Source organism: Microcaecilia unicolor, chromosome 9 (assembly GCF_901765095.1).
Source record: "Microcaecilia unicolor chromosome 9, aMicUni1.1, whole genome shotgun sequence".
NCBI lineage: Eukaryota > Metazoa > Chordata > Amphibia > Gymnophiona > Siphonopidae > Microcaecilia > Microcaecilia unicolor.
The window spans coordinates 180358453-180380372 of record NC_044039.1 but is presented as its reverse complement, the minus strand read 5'-3'; the positions used below and the strand labels follow the sequence as shown (position 1 = coordinate 180380372).

Sequence of the window (21920 nt, the reverse complement as noted above, 5' to 3'; positions counted from 1 at the left end):
CTATTTCTGGATTCGGGTACCAAGCCTGGGTACAGAGAAGTAGGAATAATGAAAAACATACCGATACCGATGCTGTGTGGGAGCAAGGAACATTATCCTTGATAGCGGAGTCAGCATTTCTGCTGTGGTGACCCATAGTCAGGCCAGGGTGGCCCAACAAGCAGAAGCAGCAGAGATCACCTCTCCAGTTCCAGATCCTGAGCCAGTTAGGTGGAACCAGCTGACCAAGTGACAGCAGGATGCACTCCAGTGCTTCTAGCAGCACCAGTTCCAGAGGTGACCGGGACCATGAGTACGGAACAACAGCTTGACTTAACTGACACACTTACTGATCGGGTCACACACATGTCTTGCAATAGCATACTATCACTTAAGTACATAAGTATTGCCACACTGTGACAGACCATAGGTCCATCACGCCCATCATTCTGTTTCCAACTTAACTGTGCAACTGCCAACTTTATGTGCCAGCATTTACACCAGACTTTGACTGGCATAAGTTCTCTTGCCTAAAGCTAGGTGCATAGATGCTGACTTACGCCCTATTCTATAATCGCAATTTAGCGCATAATTGCTGTTACAGAATTGGTGCTTGGCACCCAAGTTTTTGAGTCTCGTTTTTGGCACCCTTTGTAGAATCCACCTCTAAGCACTTTCCTATAGATACAAGGGAAAAAAAACCTTCAGCAAAATCAGAGCAAAAGGTGACATGACCCAGTGGGCTCTTATTTGGGTCTATTTTATATAGAGGCATAAGTGCCTTTGTCTTTACAAAATACAGTAGAGTCTCAATTATCTGACCTATAATTTTTTTTTTGTTACATTTGTACCCCACACTTTCCCACTCATGGCAGGCTCAATGTGGCTTACATGGGGCAACGAAGGGTTAAGTGACTTGCCCAGAGTCACAAGGAGCTGCCTGTGCCTGAAGTGGGAATCAAACTCAGTTCCTCAGGACCAAAGTCCACCACCCTAACCACTAGGCCACTCTGGGACCAACCCTTTGTCAGATAAATAAAAAGTCAGATAATACGGAAAACAACAGTAACCCCTCAAACAATGCAGGAACAAAGGCAATAAAAGCAGGGTCCTGGCTCACATGGTGGTAAAAGTAGGGTCCCGGGTTCTGAAAATGGAAAGAGAAGCTGTGTGACATCACTGGGGGTCTGTCAGATAAGCTGGATGGTCGAATAATCAATATTACATACAGTCTGCCCAACAAGATAAACTCATATGTGCTACTTTTTATGTATACCTTACCTTGATTTGTATCTGCCATTTTCAGGGCACAGACCATAGAAGTCTGCCCAGCACTAGCCCCACCTCCCAACCACCAGCCCCACCGGCACATTAAGCAGTGAAATATTAGTGGCTTTTAAAAAAAATTTTCATCCCTAAAGGAATTGCTTCACAGATTGATTTAAGATAACAACTGTAGAAGTTCTTAAGCAAACGGGGGAGGGGGGATTTTTTCAACTGAAAAACTCCATAAGGTTATAGCCGTCCAAAAGCACTTGAGCATAATTAAAAACTATGAAGACAATTGCATTCAGTTTTTACAGTTGGCTCATATTTCTGTGCCTTTGTACTGTACTAGTACAAATCCTTCAAAAATCACAGCTATATTGAACCTACATACATATACGCCAACTTAGGAGCTGATGTAAATGTACATGAGTCGAATACATGCGGCCACTTGTATTTTATAAAGAACACACATAAATTGTGACTCCAGTTGCATGTCTCTCAGCATCCATCACTGAACACGCCTATACCAGAGCCACGTACAAGTAAATATGTCCCTGTCATTGTGAATACTTGGACATGCAGTATGACTTTAAACTTCTTAAATAAGGCATTTTACATGCATACACTGCTATATGTGTGCAAAAAAGCCTTCATAAAATGATCCCCATTATGTCCTCTGAATTATGTGGTTTGCACTGGCTTGCCCCTGCTAATTTGTATGTTGCATTTAAGTCACAATGAAGTATTACTTTCTCTGGCAACCAAATACAGTGATAATTGGATAGAACACTGCAAGAACTCTAACTGAACACGTCAGTTTGGGCAGCTCTAAGGGTACAAATCATTTGAGAAATAATACCGTTTTAATAGATTGTACCTGTTCTTCACTGGGTTTGTCTTGAAGCATCACTTGGACTTTTTCCAATTCACTCTTTAAGGCATTTAGTTTTAATGTCAAGGATTCATCTTCTCTGTGTGTTCCATGGAACCAGCTGATTCCTTCTCCCAACAAAGAGACCTTTTGCTCAATCTCTTTCAATTTCATCTAGTAAGTAAAAAAAATGACCCATATATACAGATAAACCTCTGTTCTGTAAATGTACTATGTTTTAACTTTCTTCTAGAGTCTAAGGGGCCCATTTACCAAACTGTGGTAAAAAAAGGCCCTGCGGTAGCCGTTTTTGCCGTGCACTAGGGCCCTTTTTACTGCAGTGGTTAAAAAGCCAGAAAAAGCACATGGTTATGCGGTAAGCTTGCACTTACAGCATGGCCATGCATGGGGGAAGCTCTTGCCACTACCCACTGAAGTGGCAGTAAGGGCGCCCGCAATACCCTGGTGGTTAACTGGGCAGCGCACGAAGCTGCCCGATTACCAACAGGTAACCCCCTGCGGTATATTTTTTAAAAATCCAGCAGCGCCAGAAATGACACGCAGTGGAACTACTGCCAGTGGTCGCGTAGGGCCAGCGGTAGTTCCAGGTTGCGTCAAGGTAACCCATTAGTAAAAGGGCCCCTAAGTGTTCAAAGTTTTAATATCTAGTCTTCAAAATGGAATCTAAAAATAATGAGTTAACAATGGAACGAAATACAAACAGGGCACATCTATTGTGCTTCCAGATCTACTCTGGTCATGTGAAAGAAATCAACGCCTATGTTTACTAAGCGGCGCTATGGGCATTTTAGCGTTTTTAATGTGTGTAAATGGTTTACGCGCATTAAACGCTAATGTGCCCATAGAAATGTATAGGCGCAATAGTGTTTAACGCGCCTTAAATATATAGGCGCGTTAAAAACGCTAACACACCTTAGTAAACATACCCCCAAGTTTGTTAAGATTTTCCCCTTATGAAACTATGTAGACTACGATCCTAGGACCTAGTGGTTTCAGAGTATTCCACTGTTATTGCTTCCATTCTTTGCCCATCACTGATGATTGTTTAGGGTTCATTGGTCTCACTCTGTTTCAGTTCCATTGCCATACATTTGGGGTGCCACAGGGTTCTACTCTTGGTCCTGTCCTCTTTAATATTTATCTTGCTCCACTGGCACTTATTATTCAGGGGCCCTTTTACAGAGTGGCGGTAAGCCCAACACAGGCCAGCAGTAGTTCCGGATCAAGCACACGCCATTTCTGGGGGGGGGGGGGGGGGAACCCTGGACATGTTTAGCGCGGCGGTAACCTGGCGGTAAGGGCTCCCCACTGCATGGCCATTTTGGTTTTGGGACTTTTTACCTGCTGCGGTAAAAAAGGGCCCTGGCACGTGTGAAAAATGGCCCCCTCGTAGGGGACCTTCAATTCCTGTTGGTTGTCTGCCTACCCCTGTAGGTCCTGGTCTAGAATGGCATATTGATTTCACTGATATGATTGTTCCAGTACAGGGTAAACAATATATCCTTTTGTGGGTCGATGCTTTCTCTAAATGGGTAGAAGCATTTCCCTGCACTAAGGAGACAGCCCATACAGTTATTCAATGTTTTATCAGGCATATATTACCATCACATGGCTGTCCTCATAAAATAGTGTCGGATAATGGTTCTCATTTTAACAATTTACTGTTGCAGGAATTACAATCTGTTATGAATATCACCCACCGCAAGGTGGCTCCACTACCTCAGGGCTCTTTTTCCGGCAACAGGTAAAAAGATCCATCAGTCTTTGAGCTTCATAGTTTTCATTTATGCTAATGACATTCAACTTCTTTCTACTGATTCATATTCAGTTGCTTTTTCTACTATAGTTTCTTCACATTTGGATAACATTGACAACTGCTTACTTACGAATGGATTAAAACTGAATCCTAATAAATGTCAGTATATAATTTTCTCAGGAAATCATCAACCTGCTTCCTTACCTCCCCTGCTTTATTAGGTACTCCTATATTCTTTGCAGAACCCACTAAGGCACTAGGGGTTATCCTTGAGGGTCATTTATCTTTCTCGTCTCACATTTCAGCAGGAGTAAAGAAATCATTCTTTACACTGTGTCAGTTGTGTTCAATTCGCCCATTGATAGGAAGACACTTTGTTCAGAATGCTTTAGTAAAATTGCTCTATAGGGCAAGGAAATATGAAAGGGTTTTGCTACTTTTATGTGAAGCCCACTGACTCCCAGTGCAATACCATATTCCCTTTGAAAAAAAAAAAGTGGCATTTAGGCCTAAGGGTCCTGTTTACTCAGGTGTGCTAGTGTTTTTAGGGCCCCTTTTACTAAGCCGTGTAGGCGCCTACGTGCGCCGAATGCGCACCAAATTAGAGTTACTGCCCAGTTACTGCGTGGCCCTTGCGGTAATTTCAATTTTGGCATGTGTTCGCTACACGCATCTGAAAAATATTTTTTATTTTCTGGGACGTGTAACGGGCACGCACCAAGTGGCATTTGATGCACCTAGGTTATTACCGCCCAGATTCTTCACAACTAGGTCTATGGCTAGATCAAAGACCCAAAATGGATGCGCGGCAATTTTCATTTTGCTGCATGCCCATTTTCGGCAAAAAAAAGGCCTTTATTACAGGCGCGCTGAAAAATGGATCAGCGCACCCAAAACCCGCGCCTACACTACCGCAAGTCATTTTTCAGCGGTAGGACCCCTTAGTGCAAGCTAAGATTAGCGCACACTAAACGCTAGAGTCACCCATATGTTCCTAAGGGAGACTTTAGCATTTAGCCCACACTAATCTTTAGCACGCGCTAAAAACGCTAGCGTGCCCTTAGCATGGCTTAGTAAACAGGGCCCTAAGATTGCTGGATCTGTATATAGATAGATTATCCTGCTATCTTGAGTTGCTTCTTTTAGATTTTCTTTCTGTATCCCCATTAATGTGGAATATTTTATTTCATGTTTCTTTGTGAATTTTACAACTGAAGATAATAAAATTCTGGAAACAATTTCTTATTGTGGTAATGAGCATAACTATGCAATAACAATGAACAATTTTAATACAATTTAAAATGTTGTTTTTCTAATTAACGAAAAGGTTAATAATACATAATAATAAACTTTGGTAATTAGAATGTTATGAAAACTTGCTCATAAAATAAATCTTTAGCACTTGAATGGTCAGAAAAAAGAAGGTGTATTTTCTTTGAAAAATTTGCAAGTGGGGAACAGAAAAACAAACAAATCAAAAAAACAGAAGCTAATTTTTAAAATCATTTTTACTGTGAGCATGCTAAGGGGTGCTAATACTAAGCTGCACTAAAAAGTAGCCTGCGCTCTAATTAGCACAGCGTTTTCTTGTGCGCTGAAGCCACTTTGAGCATAGCTGTAAAATGGCCACATTTTCTATTTCCTCTATTAACCCATTAGTGCCCAATGTTCCCATAATAAGCCATATGGGAACAAATTGATGAGAACATTGGGCACTAATGGGTTAATGGCCACGTGCTAATTTCCCCATTAGCAAATAAGCACTTACCAACACCTATTTTCTAGGTGGTAAGGGCCCACGTGCTAATCCTGTGCTAATTGTTTAGCACAGGCTGACATAGCTGCGCTAACCGATTAGCACAGAGCACACCTACTCTCTGCCCCCAAACACACACCCAGCACTAAAAAATAAAAAGCATTTCTTAGTGCGTGGGAAGCACGCGCTGATCCAAGAATTACCATGGAACGCTTCAATATGGCCCCGTGGGAGTGCTTTTTACCCTGTGGTAAGCATGCATTAGTGCTTACCACTGCTTAGTAAAATGGCCCCAAAATCCTTCTGTGGCAACTTTTTACTGTGAATATTAAATTATTTTTTCGCAATCACAGGCATCAATATTTAGTGTGATTTAAGCAGGCAGAAAAGGCTCCTGCCTACTTAAACCACACTGTGCAGGCTGGCCACCATTATTCATCAAAACAAAAAATGCACTATCTCACTGCTAAAACATATCAAATAGAACATCCACAACCAGGAGAAAGTACCAAATATATAGAAAGCAGAGGAGCACCCTCAGAAATTTAAACACCCACGTATGTGGTAGTCACTGAAGACCACTAACAGGTTGCACTTTATTCACTAGGCCACTCACTCACAGTGGTCATTTTTTATGTGCAATAATGTGCAATTGTGTGCCCCACTTGTGTTAATAATACAAATCCACTACAAATAACCAATTAAGCCAGCATAAATAACATCAAAATGTAATTTATCTTATGAGACCTGTGCTAGTCGTAAAACCAAACGCTAAGGGCTGCGATGATATCACTCAACTGTCATGGACAAAAGACTGCTCTTCCCTGTAGATATAACAAAATGCCCAACACCACAGGTTTCACACAAACTTTCTTCGGGGACTCGGGTTAGGGCTGTCGCTCCCTTAGATTTACCACTGCGAGTGAGTGGCCCAGTGGTCTTCAGTGACTACCATGTGGATGTTTAAATTTCCGAAGGTGCTCCTGTCCTTTCTTTATATTTGGTACTTTCTCCTGGTTGTGGATGAACCATTATTCATCAGCTTTTAACAAGGCAATGCCATGGAACAACTGAGTCCAAGAGCCTATCTGGAGGGTGCCCCTTAAATGAAGGATGGGAGCCCTCCTTACTTGCATTTTTTGATAGGGCTATGGGAGGGGGGCAACAGTGCTGGGTCAGGGGGCTACAGGAGCCGGCGGCTTGGCTTACCACAGGGTGTTTTATAAGTAAGCCTAGCCAGAGGCTGGGCCGATTGACGGGGCAAGACTGGGAGTCCCAGATGGGGAGAGAAGAAGGCAGGGATATTTACTGGAATGTCTCTGGGGTGCAGGGATTTTCCTGCTCCTTGGAGGTGGCTTTCACATCCTCCTCCTCCCCCTGTGCAAAAGGGGGGCTAAGGGTAGGAAAAAAGGAGCGTGAGGCCTCACAGCAGGCGGTAACCCAAACTACAGAGTCCCAGGCTCAGAGGGTTGAGTCTGAATTTAATTAAGAGGTCAAGTGACCCGGCTTAAATTAGGAATGAAAGGTCATGCCGACACCATGGGCCCTTGCTTGGCTGAGGCGAGGCTATGTTAATATCACACCACTTTGCTGACAGGGCGAGTGGTTGGGGGGGTGCAAAATGTTGACTTTTGGATACTGTTGACATAGCTTGGAGTAAAGTTGTTTTGTTATTTGGTTCATGGTTAAATTGTTGTTAGTAAAAAAAGCTGCGGCCTCACTTAGCCCCTTTCACACAGCAAGAAAGGGGTTAAGTGAGGCCTAAAAGTGGTTTGGGGGTGGGGGCGAGTAAAAGGGGAGGTGGGTTCCCCACTCTGAAGTTATGTGCACTCTGACCACCACTGCACTGCCAGTGTTGCCAGGTGGGCGGTTTTACCGCCCAATTGGGCGGTTTTCCGCGACCCGCCACGGGAAATTTTTGCCCGCGGCGGGTTGCGGTTTTTTGGGCTGCTTTTGGGTCGTTTGGGCGGTTTTTTGCCTTTTTTTCGGCCGCGGGGGGCGGGGTTAGTGACGTTTTGGGGCGGGGTTAGTGACGTTTTGGGCGGGGCCGATGACGTCGGAGGCGGGGCCGATGACGGGGAGGCGGGGCCGATGACGTGGGAGGCGGGGGCCGATGACGGGGAGGCGGGGCCGGTGACAGGGGGGGCGGGGTTGATGACGGCGGGGGCGGGGTGATGACGCGGGGGTGGGGGTGTCAGGGGCGGGGTTTGTGTTTGGGCGGGTTTTGGGCTGTTTTTTGGGCTGGATTGGGCGAGAAAAAAATTTTCCACCTGGCAACCCTGTGCACTGCCCAGGTGGTGCTGAGGTGGTCCGGGAGTGGTTTCAGGGAGGAGCCAGCAGTTATGCCATATTCAGTGCCGGTGCCGACACAGCTGAGTGGGCTGACAGGACTGAACCAAAGGCAGGCTTAAATCTGCCCATGGCTGTCAGTAGTTTAAAATTGACTGACCATTTTTTTTACGTATGCCCACTACACGCGCCAGAAAATTTCTGGTGCATGGCGCTAACCAAGCAGTAATCGGCATTGTGCACGCACTGACGATTACCGCCCGGTTAATGCGTGAGACCTTACCTCTAAGTCAATGGGTGGCAGTAAGGTCTCAGGCCCAAAATGGACACACACCAATTTTCATTTTGCCGCACGTCCATTTTCAGCCCCCCAAAAAGGCCTTTTTTTTGCAGGCGCCCTGAAAACTGGACCTGCATGCATTCAATACACGCATCCAGGGCCGCCGAGAGGGGGGGGCAGGGGAGACAAAATTCCACGGGCCCAGGCCTCCAATGGGGGCCCGGCGCCGGGCTCAGGCCGCCGGCACTGCAGTCCCCGGTCTCACCTGCCTGCTCTCTGCTCCGTCCGCCACCAGGCCCCCTGCATTAAAATCAGCCCTCCCTGGGTCCGCCGTCGCGGAAACCGGAAGTTACATTAGACAAGGGCGGGACACAGTGAGGGAAGGCCCGAAGGGAGGCAATATGCCTTTCCAAACGTAGCTCAGCTGAGGCGCTGCCGATTTTAATGCAGGGGGCCCGTTAGCGGACAGAGCCGAGGGCAGGCAGGTGAGACCGGGGACTGCAGCAGTGGCAGCGTAGGCGGGGGGGGGGGGGGCGGTGGCCTTGCCCCGGGCCTGGCTTAGTCTCTCAGCGGCCCAGCACGCGTCTACAACAGCGCAGGCCATTTTTTGGCGCACCTTAGTAAAAGGACCCCTTAGTCTTCTGCCTTTATAAATATTCCACATAAGAATTTCAGTTGACTGGGGAGTAGAAATGAGGTTTAAAAGTAAAACACGTTATGTAAGCAAATTTAAAACAGGGTTTGCATTTCCTTTGCTATGGCACAGCTAAATGAGTAATGCAGACAAGCATAGTCTAGCTCATAAAAATAGAACCACTGGAGCATATCCAACACGGAAAGGGGTCTGGTTTAGAAGCAGACTGTGAACTTTGATCAGCCATTCCTACCTGACAGTCTGTAATCTGCTGCTCCACCTGCTGCTGCATGTTTGGCTTGTATGTTGTTAACAAAAGTTTCACTTTCTCTAGCCACAGTTCCAGCTCAGCAACCTGCGCCCAGCAGACATGGCGAATCTCCTCAGGCTCCGTCTCCTTGATGCTATCCACTGTCTTCTCTGAATTTTCTTGTTCCCCCTAAAACAAGCCATGGATGAGCAAATGTGTTACAAGAGGGAGTGTCGCCATGGAATGCCACATAGAAAAATATTTCACAGGGCTGCCTATCAGAACTAACACACACACCTTGGCTCAAACCAGCAGGATCATGTTATTCCCACATGAATAAAAGAGTCATGTGACCCAGTGTCAACAAGTTTCCATGCAGACAATTTGCATTTAGACAGGTACAGCTGAGCACACAGGAAGTAAACCACAGCTCAGAGTTCATTAACCCACAGTCCCAAGAGAAAAATCATGTCACTGAGTCCAAGGTACCTGCTTGCACTGAGTACATTGTGAAATGTTGAAGCTAGCTTTGAACTGAACTGACAGAACTAATTTAAAAAAAAAAACTTTGTCTCAGACTAATTAACTGTATACTTCTCTGTCTGAAAAAGAACATAGGCTTCCAAGATCCCGCCCCAATAGCACACAAATTTCCATGCACAATTTATACCTGCTCTGAAAAGGTCTACATCTTTGCATGAGTATTCTATGCATATACACACATCTATCTATATAAATAATTCCCACCTCCAACATTCTGAAGCTCACGCCGTGGCAGGGAAGCACTGAAGCCCTGTACTGTTCATAGGCTAGGCTGTCAGCACCACTCACCCTCACTCATTCACCCACCCTCAGCCACGCCCCATCCAGACATAATTCACACCTCCAACGTTCTAATGAAGCCTCAATTCTCCCAACGTTCTAAATTTGTAGTTGTGTAGATCGTGATGATGTCGTGGGCGGAGCACAAACACTCCGCGAATCGCATCACACAAGCCCCTACCCCCCCACCCTCGGCGCATCACCAAAGCCCCTCCCCCCGCCCCCCCCCCCCCCCACATGGGCAAATAAACCCCCTCGCCACCCGCAGCCCCCAATACTAACACTGTCCGGCTGCTGCTGCTTCTCCTGTTCAGCAGCAGCGGCAGGTACAAACAGAAAAAAGCAAAACAAAAAAATTTTCACCTGAAACGTGCCTCCGTACACAGCCATCTGCCATTGGCTGTCGTCTCTGCAGGCGCTCCTCCTCTCCCCTCTGATGTCGCTGCCCCTAGAGGAAGACCTCAGAGGAGCGCAGCTACGTCACAGGGGAGAGGAGGAGCGGCTGCAGAGACGACAGCCAATGCCACATGCCTGTCTACGGAGCCGCGTTTCAGGTAGAAAATCTTTTTTTCCCTTTTTTCTTTTTGTACCGGCCGCTGCTGCTGAAGACGAGAAGCAGCAGCGGACGGACACCGTTAGTATTCGCGGCTGCGGGTGGCGAGGGGGTTGATCAGCCCGAGGGGGAGGGAAGGGGATTGGGTGATGTGCCGGGGGGAAGGGCTTCAGTGATGCGCCGAGGGGGGGAGAAGGGAGATAGGAGGGCCACTGCACATGCGTACGCGGTAACCTTGCTAGCGCCCATTTCATTTGAGCCACGAACGGGCCTTTTTTACTAGTATTCTATAAAATACGGGTGTATATCACAACTCTACTTCCATCCAACCAAAATATGTCCCCAGGAACACTACATGCAGATCATGTAAAAGCAGGCATACACTTTCCACGTGGGCACTTTTCACAGGTGCATGCAATCACACAATTTGATTAAAAAAAACCTTTTCTACATGTAAAATAGGCTTTACAAGTGGGAGAAACCTTAGAAAATTACACCTACACATAGATATGTATTGGGACACACTGGTGTGTCACTTGAAATACCCATAACTGGTCCCTTTTCCTGCTTCTTGACTACCCTGCTGCCATCAGTCCCAGTAGATCTGCTCTCCATATCTTGTGTTTACTACATAATTTCTGAGTATTTGAAGGTTTTGTGTTATTTCACAGTATCTAGCAGTAAAGGAATTTTGTGCTGCTGTTACTGATATAACACCAGAATTTGAAAGTATATTTGTTTTGTATGATAAGTCTTTATCTGCCATCATTTACTATGTTACTATGTAAGTCAAGAAACTTTTATCCATTCTAAAATCTATGCAGCTTATCATACAAAACAAATATATTTTCAAATTCTGGTGTTATATCAGCAACAGCAGCACTATTTACTATACAGTCTCATATGTAAATATTGAATGCAACTCATCAGTTCCAGATTTCTTATTGATAAAGTGAAGATCAAAACGACTTTGTTTTATAAACTGTTAAAATTAAAATAAATTCTGTTTAAGAATATTTTATATTTATATTTCCTTTCATAATTTTTAACAATGAAATATGTAGGAGTTTTTTTGTTGTTGTTGTTCAGCAGTGAATTTTAGGGCCCTAATTAGAAAGGCAAGTTAGTGTTTTTAGAGCACGCTAATCGTGCAGATGACCATATTATATTCCTATGGGCATCTACATGGTTAGCAAGTGCTAAAAACACTAGTGCGCCTTTGTAAACAGGGCCCTTAGTGTTCAGTGTGCCATAGACATGAACACTGTCAGGTATGTCACAACAGAAGAAAGGCTGAGAACCACCGATATAAATGCATGGAAAATGAGATACATGCATATACATATATATATATATATATATATATATATATATATATATATATATAACACTGGATGGTAAAAAAAAAAAACACCTAGACTGCAATACTTTTTCACTTACTAAACTGTGACAGATTAGCACTGTGCATTAAATCCATCACTAAAAAATGCAAGTAACACAGCTTGTAAATATTACACGAATTAATTGGGATTGTGAAAAACCAGGGGGCCTTTTACTAAGGTGCCCTGAAAAATGGCCTGCACTAGTGTAGGCGCATGTTTTGGACTTGCGCAGATCCATTTTTCATCGCACCTGTAAAAAACGCCTTTTTTGTTTTTTTTTGTTACTTTGGCTGAAAATGGCCTTGCGGCAAAATGAAAATTGGCTCTCGTCCATTTTGGGTCTGAGACCTTATCACCACTCATTGACTTATCGGTAAGGTCTCACACGTTAACCAGGCGGTAATGGTCTATGCGCGTACAATGCCTTTTTGTTAGCAATGCGCGCCAGAAAATAAAAATTATTTTCTAGAGTGCATAGTTGACATGCGTAAAAAATTAAATTACTGCCCAGGTCACGTGGTAGCTGGATGGTAATTCAAAATTGACGTGTGTTGGGTTTGCGAAGGCGCCTACGAGGCTTAGTAAAAGGGCCCCCATGTGATTTAGTTTAATTTAATTAAATTTAATATTGGATTTTATGATACTGCCCATATCCTATATAATAATTTATAATTTGCACCTCCAACGTTCCATCGCTGTCTGGCTGCCTGGGTTAGTAACATCTCATGACGTCAGCTAGCCTCCAGCATTCCATTCCCCCTCACTGCCCCACCCTCGCATCAAAACGTAATGATGTCAGGGGGCGGAATAGTGAGAGGGAAGGGAATGCTGGAGGCAAGCTGATGTCAGGATGTTACCAACGGAAGAGAAGCCAGCCAGGCCAGCCAGAAAACGATGAGGTACAAAGGAAGAGAGAATCGCGGAACATCGAGGGGAGGGGAATGCAGGGCAGAGCAGAGCAGAATCGATGGACATGGATGAGATGGGATGGGAGGAGAGGACAGGAGAGAAGAGAATCACGGGACACAGATGGGAGGGCAGGGAAGAGGAGAATCCCTGGGGAGGGGAGGGAAGAATCGCTGGACATGGAGGGGAGGGGAGGGCAGGGGAGAGACAAAAATTTGCTTACAAGAGAGCCTTCCTAGGGCCTGTTTCATTGTTGAGGAAACGGGCTGGGTTCCACTAGTAAATCAATAAGATAGTCCAGAGCAGATTGCAATAATCAACTAAAAACAATCCCCCAATATTCTGCCAGTGACGGACAGCATTTTTTTGTCCACCATCAGTGCTAACACTGGAATACCAAGCCCTCTCCAGGCTTCAATACTGAATTTCTAGTTTTTTTAAGCTGGCTAGCGCAAGACCGGTTCAGTTAATATTCAGACTTAACCGGCCATGGGTTAGTGGATAAAGATAGAACAGGTATTTATACGGTCTTATTGATATGCCAAAACTGGCCGGTTATATCTGAATATCGGGATGTAACCAGACTCTACCCTGGAAACACCCCAACATAGCCGGCTTGAATTCAGTGCTAACTGGTCATTTTCAGTGGCACTAACCAGTTAAGTGCCACTAAAAATGACCAAGTATATAAGTACATAAGTATTGCCACACTGGTACAGACCAAAGGTCCATCAAGTCCAGCATCCTGTTTCCAACAGTGGCCAATCCAGGTCACAAATACCTGGCAATATCCCAGAAAACTCAATATATTTTATGCTGCTTATCCCATAAATAAGCAGTGGATTTTCCCCAAGTTAATTTAAGAATAGTCTATGGACTTTTCCTTTAGGAAGCTGTCCAGACCCTTTTTAAACCCTGCTAAGCTAATTGCCTTTACCACGTTCTCTGGCAACGAATTCCAGAGTTAATTACATGTTGAGTGAAGAAACATTTTTATCTGATTCGTATTAAATTTACTACTTTGTAGCTTTATCGCATGCCCCCTAGTCCTAGTATTTTTGGAAAGAGTAAACAAACGATTCATGTCTACCCGTTATTTTATAGACTTCTATCATATCTCCCCTCAGCCGTCTCTTCTCCAAGCTGAAGAGCCCTAGACGCTTCAGCCTTTCTTCATAGACGCGAACAAACTAGTTAACCTGTTGGCGCCGGTTCCCAGATGGTTAACTTGCATTGAATATCAGCTAGACTACATTTTTTATATTTTCTAACCCCTCCCCCATAACTCTGTATATATTTACTTTAAATTTGCTTTAATTAATTAATTAATTTAGTTATTTAGCCTACAGGACAGCTGAGGTAGTTAGGGACTTTGGTGGAGCTTTTTCTGTTTTCTTTCTACAGGTGCAAATACTTCTGCAACTGCAGTATGGCTGGGAAACGTCATGTCACCAAAGCTGCTGCCCCAGTAACAGCTTCTGCCTCTCTGCAGAAAAAATGTGATCCGACGAGAGGGGCTAGTTTCATGTGCAAGATGTCTTCAGCTTGAATCCCTCATGAAAGAAATGAACTCTCATATATCTTACATAACATATAGGGGTCCTTTTACCAAGCTACAGGAAAAAGGGCCCTGCACTAGCTGTGGGGGTCATTTTTCCCGCGCGCCAGGGCCCTTTTTACCACAGCAGGTAAAAAGCCCCCAGACAAACATGGCCATGTGATAAGAGAACTTTTACCGCGGGACCATGTGGCGGTGAACCCTTACCGACACCCAGAGGTGATAAGGGCTCCAGCCGTAACCCGGCAGCGAGCGGCGATGCCAGATTACCGCCAGGTTATGGCCGTGCAAGCCATTTCTGGGGGTTTTCTTTTTCCCCTGGAAATTGTGAGTGCTCAGGGAAGAACTACAGCTGGCGGTAGTCCCAATTTAGCATTCGGTAAGCACACGCTGGGCTTACTGACGCTTTGTAAAAGATCCCCTAAGTTTGCAGGTGGCCATACAGAGGGGTGATGTCTGGGCAGAGCATAGGCAGAGCGCACAGTTATATAAGTAACTTACGGAATACTGTGTTATGTGCATATCACTAGGGCCCCCCCAGATTTTGTCCGAGCCCCTGGTTTTGCTGACTTCTTCAGCACCAGTCTCCTTGCCTCCCCCCACCGCCTTGCCGCTCCCCTCGCCACACCCCACAGCACCAAATACCTTTGATGGCGTTGGTCCCCAACCTCCGCCAGCCAAAGCCTTCTTCAGCGCTGGTCTCCGGCGCGCCGCATTTGCTGCCCTGTGCTTTCTTCCTTCTGACATCCTGCACATTCCTTTAAATGAAACTGAGCGTGCTGTGCTGCGGGGTGCGGCAGGGGGAGAGGTGGGGGGAGGCGAGGAGACCCGGCGTTGAAGAAGGCTTCGGCTGGCGAGGGTTAGGGACCCCCACCAGCAAAGGTATTTACTGCTATGGGGTTTGGCGAGGCAGCGGGGTGGCAGACTAAAATGTGACCTCCCACCTCAAGCTCTGGCCCCCTCCCACCGCGAGGTCTGGCTACACCCCTGCATAACACTGAACTTAGGTGCACATACAACAGCTCTATGGCTGGCTTAAGTGCTCACTCCTAAACTGTAGGTGCACATATTTGCTGCAAAGCAAAGTAAGTGCCAATGGGGCTCATTTTCTAAAGAGAAAAATGTCCAGAAAGTGGCATAAACTGGCAGATGGATGTTTTTCTTGCAAAAATGTCCAAATTGCTATTTTTCAAACCCATGTTCTTTGTCTTTAATCTCAAATAATTTTGATTGTTGTTAGAAACATAACAAAGAAATGAACAGTACAGCAGCTTTATTGCTTGACTTGTGTATATGACTGACAAGGCTATTCGAAACCCATTTTCTAGAGGTTTTTCTATGCTGTTCGTCTGCAGCACATCCAAATCACAAGGGAGCATGTTGGGGGCCTGTTAAGGGGGGGGGGGGGAGGAGGGATTTGGGCTTTCCTAACATTTGGATGTTTTTCTGCCATAATGGAACAAAAATCTTTCAAAACACTGGGTACTCCGTAGGCCTCAGTACTCACTCCAAACTAGTAAAGCAAAGTTACTCTAGGAAGCTGACACACCTGTATATGAGGAGGAAGGAGATTAACTGTGATAACCCTACTCAAGCACCAAATCTGGTTGACTGGAGTAATTAAACAAGAGACTAGTGTTTGGATTTTTCTACCGAAGCATGAAGACAGTTAATCGCATTGAGTTAATAACTATAAATTGACTATCATGAGCATACATACTTATAGTGGTGGTTGGGAGGCAGGGATAGTGCTGGGCAGACTTATACGGTCTGTGCCAGAGCCGGTGGTTGGGAGGCGGGGCTGGTGGTTGGGAGGCGGGGATAGTGCTGGGCAGACTTATACGGTCTGTGCCAGAGCTGGTGGTTGGGAGGCGGGGATAGTGCTGGGCAGACTTATACGGTCTGTGCCAGAGCCGGTGGTTGGGAGGCAGGGCTGGTGGTTGGGAGGCGGGGATAGTGCTGGGCAGACTTATATGGTCTGTGCCCTGAAGAGCACAGGTACAAATCAAAGTAGGGTATACACAAAAAGTAGCACATGTGAGTTGTCTTGTTGGGCAGACTGGGTGAACCGTGCGGGTCTTTTTCTGCCGTCATCTACTATGTTACTTCTAGTAAGTCTATCCAGCTATCTTAATCACTTAATAGGCCTTTACTATCCACTTCATACAGACAACACTATTGTATATGTTAAGTAGCCTGGATTGTAAATCACAATTATTTGCCATCTCTTCAAAATGGAAATTCCTCCTTCATGCAGCAAAATTCAAAGATGTGATGAGTAAAAGGACAACCTTTACTACAGTGCGCATGGAGACCTTCTAAAGGAATTAGGGAAGAAGGGTCTTCATTATGTATAGCACATTTAACCATTTTACCCATCAACGTCCATAAAAAGTAACAGAATGGAATAGGAAGCATTCTTATGTCACGTTGACCTTTCGTCACTGACACATGTTTGCCCTGGCTGTACATCACACCATGAAAATGGGTTTGCTTTTAGCAAAGTTTTCAATTTGTCAACCTTAAAAAAAAATGTTATTAAGACAAGAGGAGACACTTTAGTGGCTCCTGAGATTGGTGCTTTTTTTAGGGATGACAAGTTAGCTGCTCTTGTATAATGTGAAACTGAAAAAAAGAATGTTACATTCTCAACCTGCATAAAATTATAAAAAGTACAATTTTAAATCTAAAGAGTGAAAGAAATGACACCATTCCACTGCAATTTTGGGACATTCTGGCTTCTACTATAAGTTACTTTAGACACAAGTGAGAGGTGCAGTAAGTGTTCCTTGTATTACTAGAGATATTTTTTATGGTGTCTGCTTTTTTTTGTTACTCATTGGAAATGTGGAATATCAAACGGAATAAATTCATTTTAAAAACATGGAGCCTAAGAGATTTCTCATTTGTTCAAGTATTGCTAAGTATAATTATGATAAAAAGGAACAGCACTTACTGCTATATAACAAAAACGCTACAGTCATTAGCTAATTATGCAAAATAACGATTTAAGATGCTCACGTTCAAAGAAAAGGAAAAAGAAAATAAAAGCTATGTTTTAGCACTTTACCTGCTGGATGCCATATGTCCCGGTGTCTACCCGCAGGATGCCATCTGTCCTGGTATCTACCAGTGGGATGTCGTCTGTTCTGGTCTCTAACTGCAGGATGCCATCTGTCCTCGTATCTACCCATGGGATGCCATCTGTTCTGGTCTGTAATTGTGGAATGCCATCTGTCCTGGTATCTACCCGTGGGATGCCATCTGTCATGGTCTCTACCCATAGGCTGCAATCTGTTCTGGTCTCTAACTGTGGGATGCCATCTGTCCTGGTATCTACCCCTGGGATGCCATCTGTTCTGGTCTCTAACTGCAGGATGCCATCTTCCCTGGTAGCTACCCGTGGTATGCCATCTGTCATGGTATCTACCCCTGGGATGCCATCTGTTCTGGTCTCTAACTGCAGGATGCCATCTTTCCTGGTATCTACCCGTGGGATGCCATCTGTTCTGGTCTCTACACGTAGGATGCCATCTGTTCTGGTCTCTAACTGTGGTATGCCATCTGTCCTGGTATCTACCCCTGGGATGCCATCTGTTCTGGTCTCTAACTGCAGGATGCCATCTTTCCTGGTATCTACCCGTGGGATGCCATCTGTTCTGGTCTCTACACGTAGGATGCCATCTGTTCTGGTCTCTAACTGTGGTATGCCATCTGTCCTGGTATCTACCCCTGGGATGCCATCTGTTCTGGTTTCTAACTGCAGGATGCCACCTTTCCTGGTATCTACCCGTGGGATGCCATCTGTCCTGGTATCTACCCCTGGGATGCCATCTGTTCTGGTCTCTAACTGCAGGATGCTATCTTTCCTGGTATCTACCCGTGGGATGCCATCTGTTCTGGTCTCTACACGTAGGATGCCATCTGTTCTGGTCTCTAACTGTGGTATGCCATCTGTCCTGGTATCTACCCCTGGGATGCCATCTTTCCTGGTATCTACCCGTGGTATGCCATCTGTTCTGGTCTCTACACGTAGGATGCCATCTGTTCTGGTCTCTAACTGTGGGATGCCATCTGTCCTGGTATCTACCCGTGGGATGCCATCTGTTCTGGTCTCTAACTGTGGGATGCCATCTGTTCTGGTCTCTACCCGTGGGCTGCCAGCTGTTCTGGTCTCTAACTGTGGTCTGCCATCTGTCCTGGTATATACCCGTGGGCTGCCATCTGTTCTGTTATCTAACTGCTGGATGCCATCTGTCCTGGTATCTACCCATGGGATGCCATCTGTCCTGGTCTCTAACTGCAGGATGCCATCTTCCCTGGTATCTACCCGTGGGATGCCATCTGTCCTGGTCTCTAACTGCAGGATGCCATCTTTCCTGGTATCTACCCGTGGGCTGCCATCTGTCCTGGTATCTACCCGTGGAATGCCATCTGTTCTGGTATCTACCCGTGGGATGCCTTCTGTTCTGGTCTCTAACTGTGGGATGCCATCTGTTCTGGTATCTACCCATGGGCTGCCAGCTGTCCTAGTATTTACCCGTGGTATGCCATCTGTTCTGGTATCTAACTGCAGGATGCCATCTTTCCTGGTATCTACCCGTGGGATGCCATCTGTTCTGGTCTCTAACTGTGGGATGCCAGCTGCCCTGGTATCTATGCCATCTGTTCTGGTCTCTACCCGTGGGATGCCATCTGTTCTGGTCTCTAACTGTGGGATGCCATCTGTCCTGGTATCTACCCGTGGGATGTCATCTGATCTGGTCTCTAACTGTGGGATGCCATCTGTTCTGGTATCTACCCGTGGGATGCCGTCTGTTCTGGTGTCTAACTGCAGGATGCCATCTTTCCTGGTATCTACCCATGGGATGCCATCTGTTCTGGTCTCTAACTGTGGGATGCCAGCTGTCCTGGTATCTACCCGTGGGATGCCATCTGTTCTGGTCTCTACCCGTGGGATGTCATCTGATCTGGTCTCTAACTGTGGGATGCCATCTGTCCTGGTATCTACCCATGGGATGCCATCTGTTCTGGTCTCTAACTGTGGGATGCCAGCTGTCCTGGTATCTACCCGTGGGATGCCATCTGTTCTGGTCTCTACCCATGGGCTGCCAGCTGTCCTAGTATCTACCCGTGGTATGCCATCTGTTCTGGTATCTAACTGCAGGATGCCATCTTTCCTGGTATCTACCCGTGGGATGCCATCTCTCCTGGTATCTACCCGTGGGATGCCATCTGTTCTGGTCTCTAACTGTGGGATGCCAGCTGCCCTGGTATCTATGCCATCTGTTCTGGTCTCTACCCGTGGGCTGTCATATGTTCTGGTATCTAACTGCAGGATGCCATCTGTCCTGGTATCTACCTGTGGGATGCCATCTGTCCTAGTATCTACCCATGGTATGCCATCTGTTCTGGTCTCTAACTGTGGGATGCCATCTGTCCTGGTATCTACCTGTGGGATGCCATCTGTTCTGGTCTCTACTCGTGGGATGTCATCTGATCTGGTCTCTAACTGTGGGATGCCATCTGTTCTGGTATCTACCCATGGGCTGCCAGCTGTCCTAATATCTACCCGTGGTATGCCATCTGTTCTGGTATCTAACTGTGGGATGCCATCTGTCCTGGTATCTACTCGTGGGCTGTCATCTGTTCTGGTATCTAACTGCAGGATGCCATCTTTCCTGGTATCTACCCGTGGGATGCCATCTGTTCTGGTCACTAACTGTGGGATGCCAGCTGTCCTGGTATCTACCCGTGGGATGTCATCTGTTCTGGTCTCTAACTGTGGGCTGCCAGCTGTCCTGATATCTATGCCATCTGTTCTGGTCTCTACCCGTGGGATGCCATCTGTTCTGGTCTCTAACTGCAAGATGCCATCTTTCCTGGTATCTACCCATGGGCTGCCATCTGTTCTGGTCTCTAACTGCAGGATGCCATCTGTCCTGGTATCTACCCGTTGGATGCCATCTGTTCTGGTATCTACCCGTGGGATGCCATCTGTCCTGGTATCTACCTGTGGGAAGCCATCTGTTCTGGTCTCTAACTGTGGGATGCCATCTGTCCTGGTATCTACCCGTGGGATGCCATCTGTTCTGGTTTCTAACTGCTGGATGCCATCTTTCCTGGTATCTTCCCGTGGCCTGCCACCTGTTCTGGTCTCTAACCGTGGGCTGTCATCTGTTCTGGTATCTAACTGCAGGATGCCATCTGTCCTGGTATCTACCCGTGGGATGCCATCTGTTCTGGACTCTAACTGTGGGAAGCCATCTGTCCTGGTATCTACCCATGGGCTGTCATCTGTTCTGGTAACTAACTGCAGGATGACATCTGTCCTGGTATCTACCCGTGGGATGCCATCTGTTCTGGTCTCTAACTGTGGGATGCCATCTGTCCTGGTATCTACCCGTGGGATGCCATCTGTTCTGGTAACTAACTGCGGGATGCCATCTGTCCTGGTATCTACCCGTGGGCTGTCATCTGTTCTGGTATCTAACTGTGGGATGCCATCTGTCCTGGTATCTACCCGTGGGATGCCATCTGTTCTGGTCTCTATCTGTGAGATGCCATCTGTCCTGGTATCTACCCATGGGCTGTCATCTGTTCTGGTATCTAACTGTGGGATGCCATCTGTCCTGGTATCTACCCGTGGGCTGTCATCTGTTCTGGTATCTAACTGCAGGATGCCATCTGTCCTGGTATCTACCCGTGGGATGCCATCTGTTCTGGTCTCTAACTGTGGGATGCCATCTGTCCTGGTATCTACCCATTGGATGCCATCTTTTCTGGTCTCTAACTGTGGGATGCCATCAGTCCTGGCTTCCCGTTGGATACCATCTTTTCTGGTCTCTAACTGTGGGATGCCATCAGTCCTGGCTTCTACCTGCAGGATGCCATCTGTTCTAGTGTCTAACTGCATGATGCCATCTGTCCCGGTATCTACCTGCAAGATGCCGTCTGCCCTTTTATCTAACTGCGGGATGCCATCTGTCCCGGTGTCTAACTTCAGGATGTCATCTGTCCCAGTATTTTCCCGCAGGATGTCATCTGCTCTGGTGTCTAACTGCAGGATGCCATCTGTTCTGGTCTCTAACTGCAGGATCCCATCTGTCCTGGTATCTACCCATGGGATGCCATCTGTCCTGGTATCTAACTGCAGGATGCTATCTGCTCTGGTATCTAACTGCAGGATGTCATCCGTCTTGGTGTCCTCACTGTTTTGATGGTGTTCCTCTTCTTGAGGACATATGCTTGGCACTTCATCTGCTGCTTCATCCTCCTTCTAAAACAGAAACAATTGAAGCACAGTGGAAATCAGTTATTGCTGACTAGGGAAATGGCATAACTACTGTTAGCAATGAGATCAACTCCTAGCTTAATATAGAACTGAATGTACACCATTTTGATAGCTTTCAGGTATATAAGAAATAAATACTAGCCTCCTCTTTTGATTTGCAATTCTCATTCCAAATTCTTCAAAACGAGGAAAATTTAGTTTAAAAAATGTACCCAAGTGCTGTAGCTTGAAACTTTTTTATTCTTGTGGTCATTGCCAGCCCACCCCTAACCTCTCAGATGGTTCTTCAAACATTCCACC

General features: G+C 46.0%; 1 protein-coding gene across 1 annotated transcript in view; it reads right to left on the bottom strand.

Annotated features, from left to right (window-relative positions):
• The window catches only part of LOC115477722 (nesprin-2-like), a 359728-nt gene that overhangs the window by 229192 nt on the left and 108616 nt on the right, over positions 1-21920 (bottom strand). Inside the window, exons 28-31 of the mRNA XM_030214775.1 lie at positions 21001-21605; positions 17397-20910; positions 9109-9294; positions 2126-2293 (exon numbers count right to left, since the gene is read on the bottom strand). Of these exons, the coding sequence (XP_030070635.1) occupies positions 2126-2293; positions 9109-9294; positions 17397-20910; positions 21001-21605 (4473 nt within the window). The remainder of the gene's footprint in view (positions 1-2125; positions 2294-9108; positions 9295-17396; positions 20911-21000; positions 21606-21920) is intronic.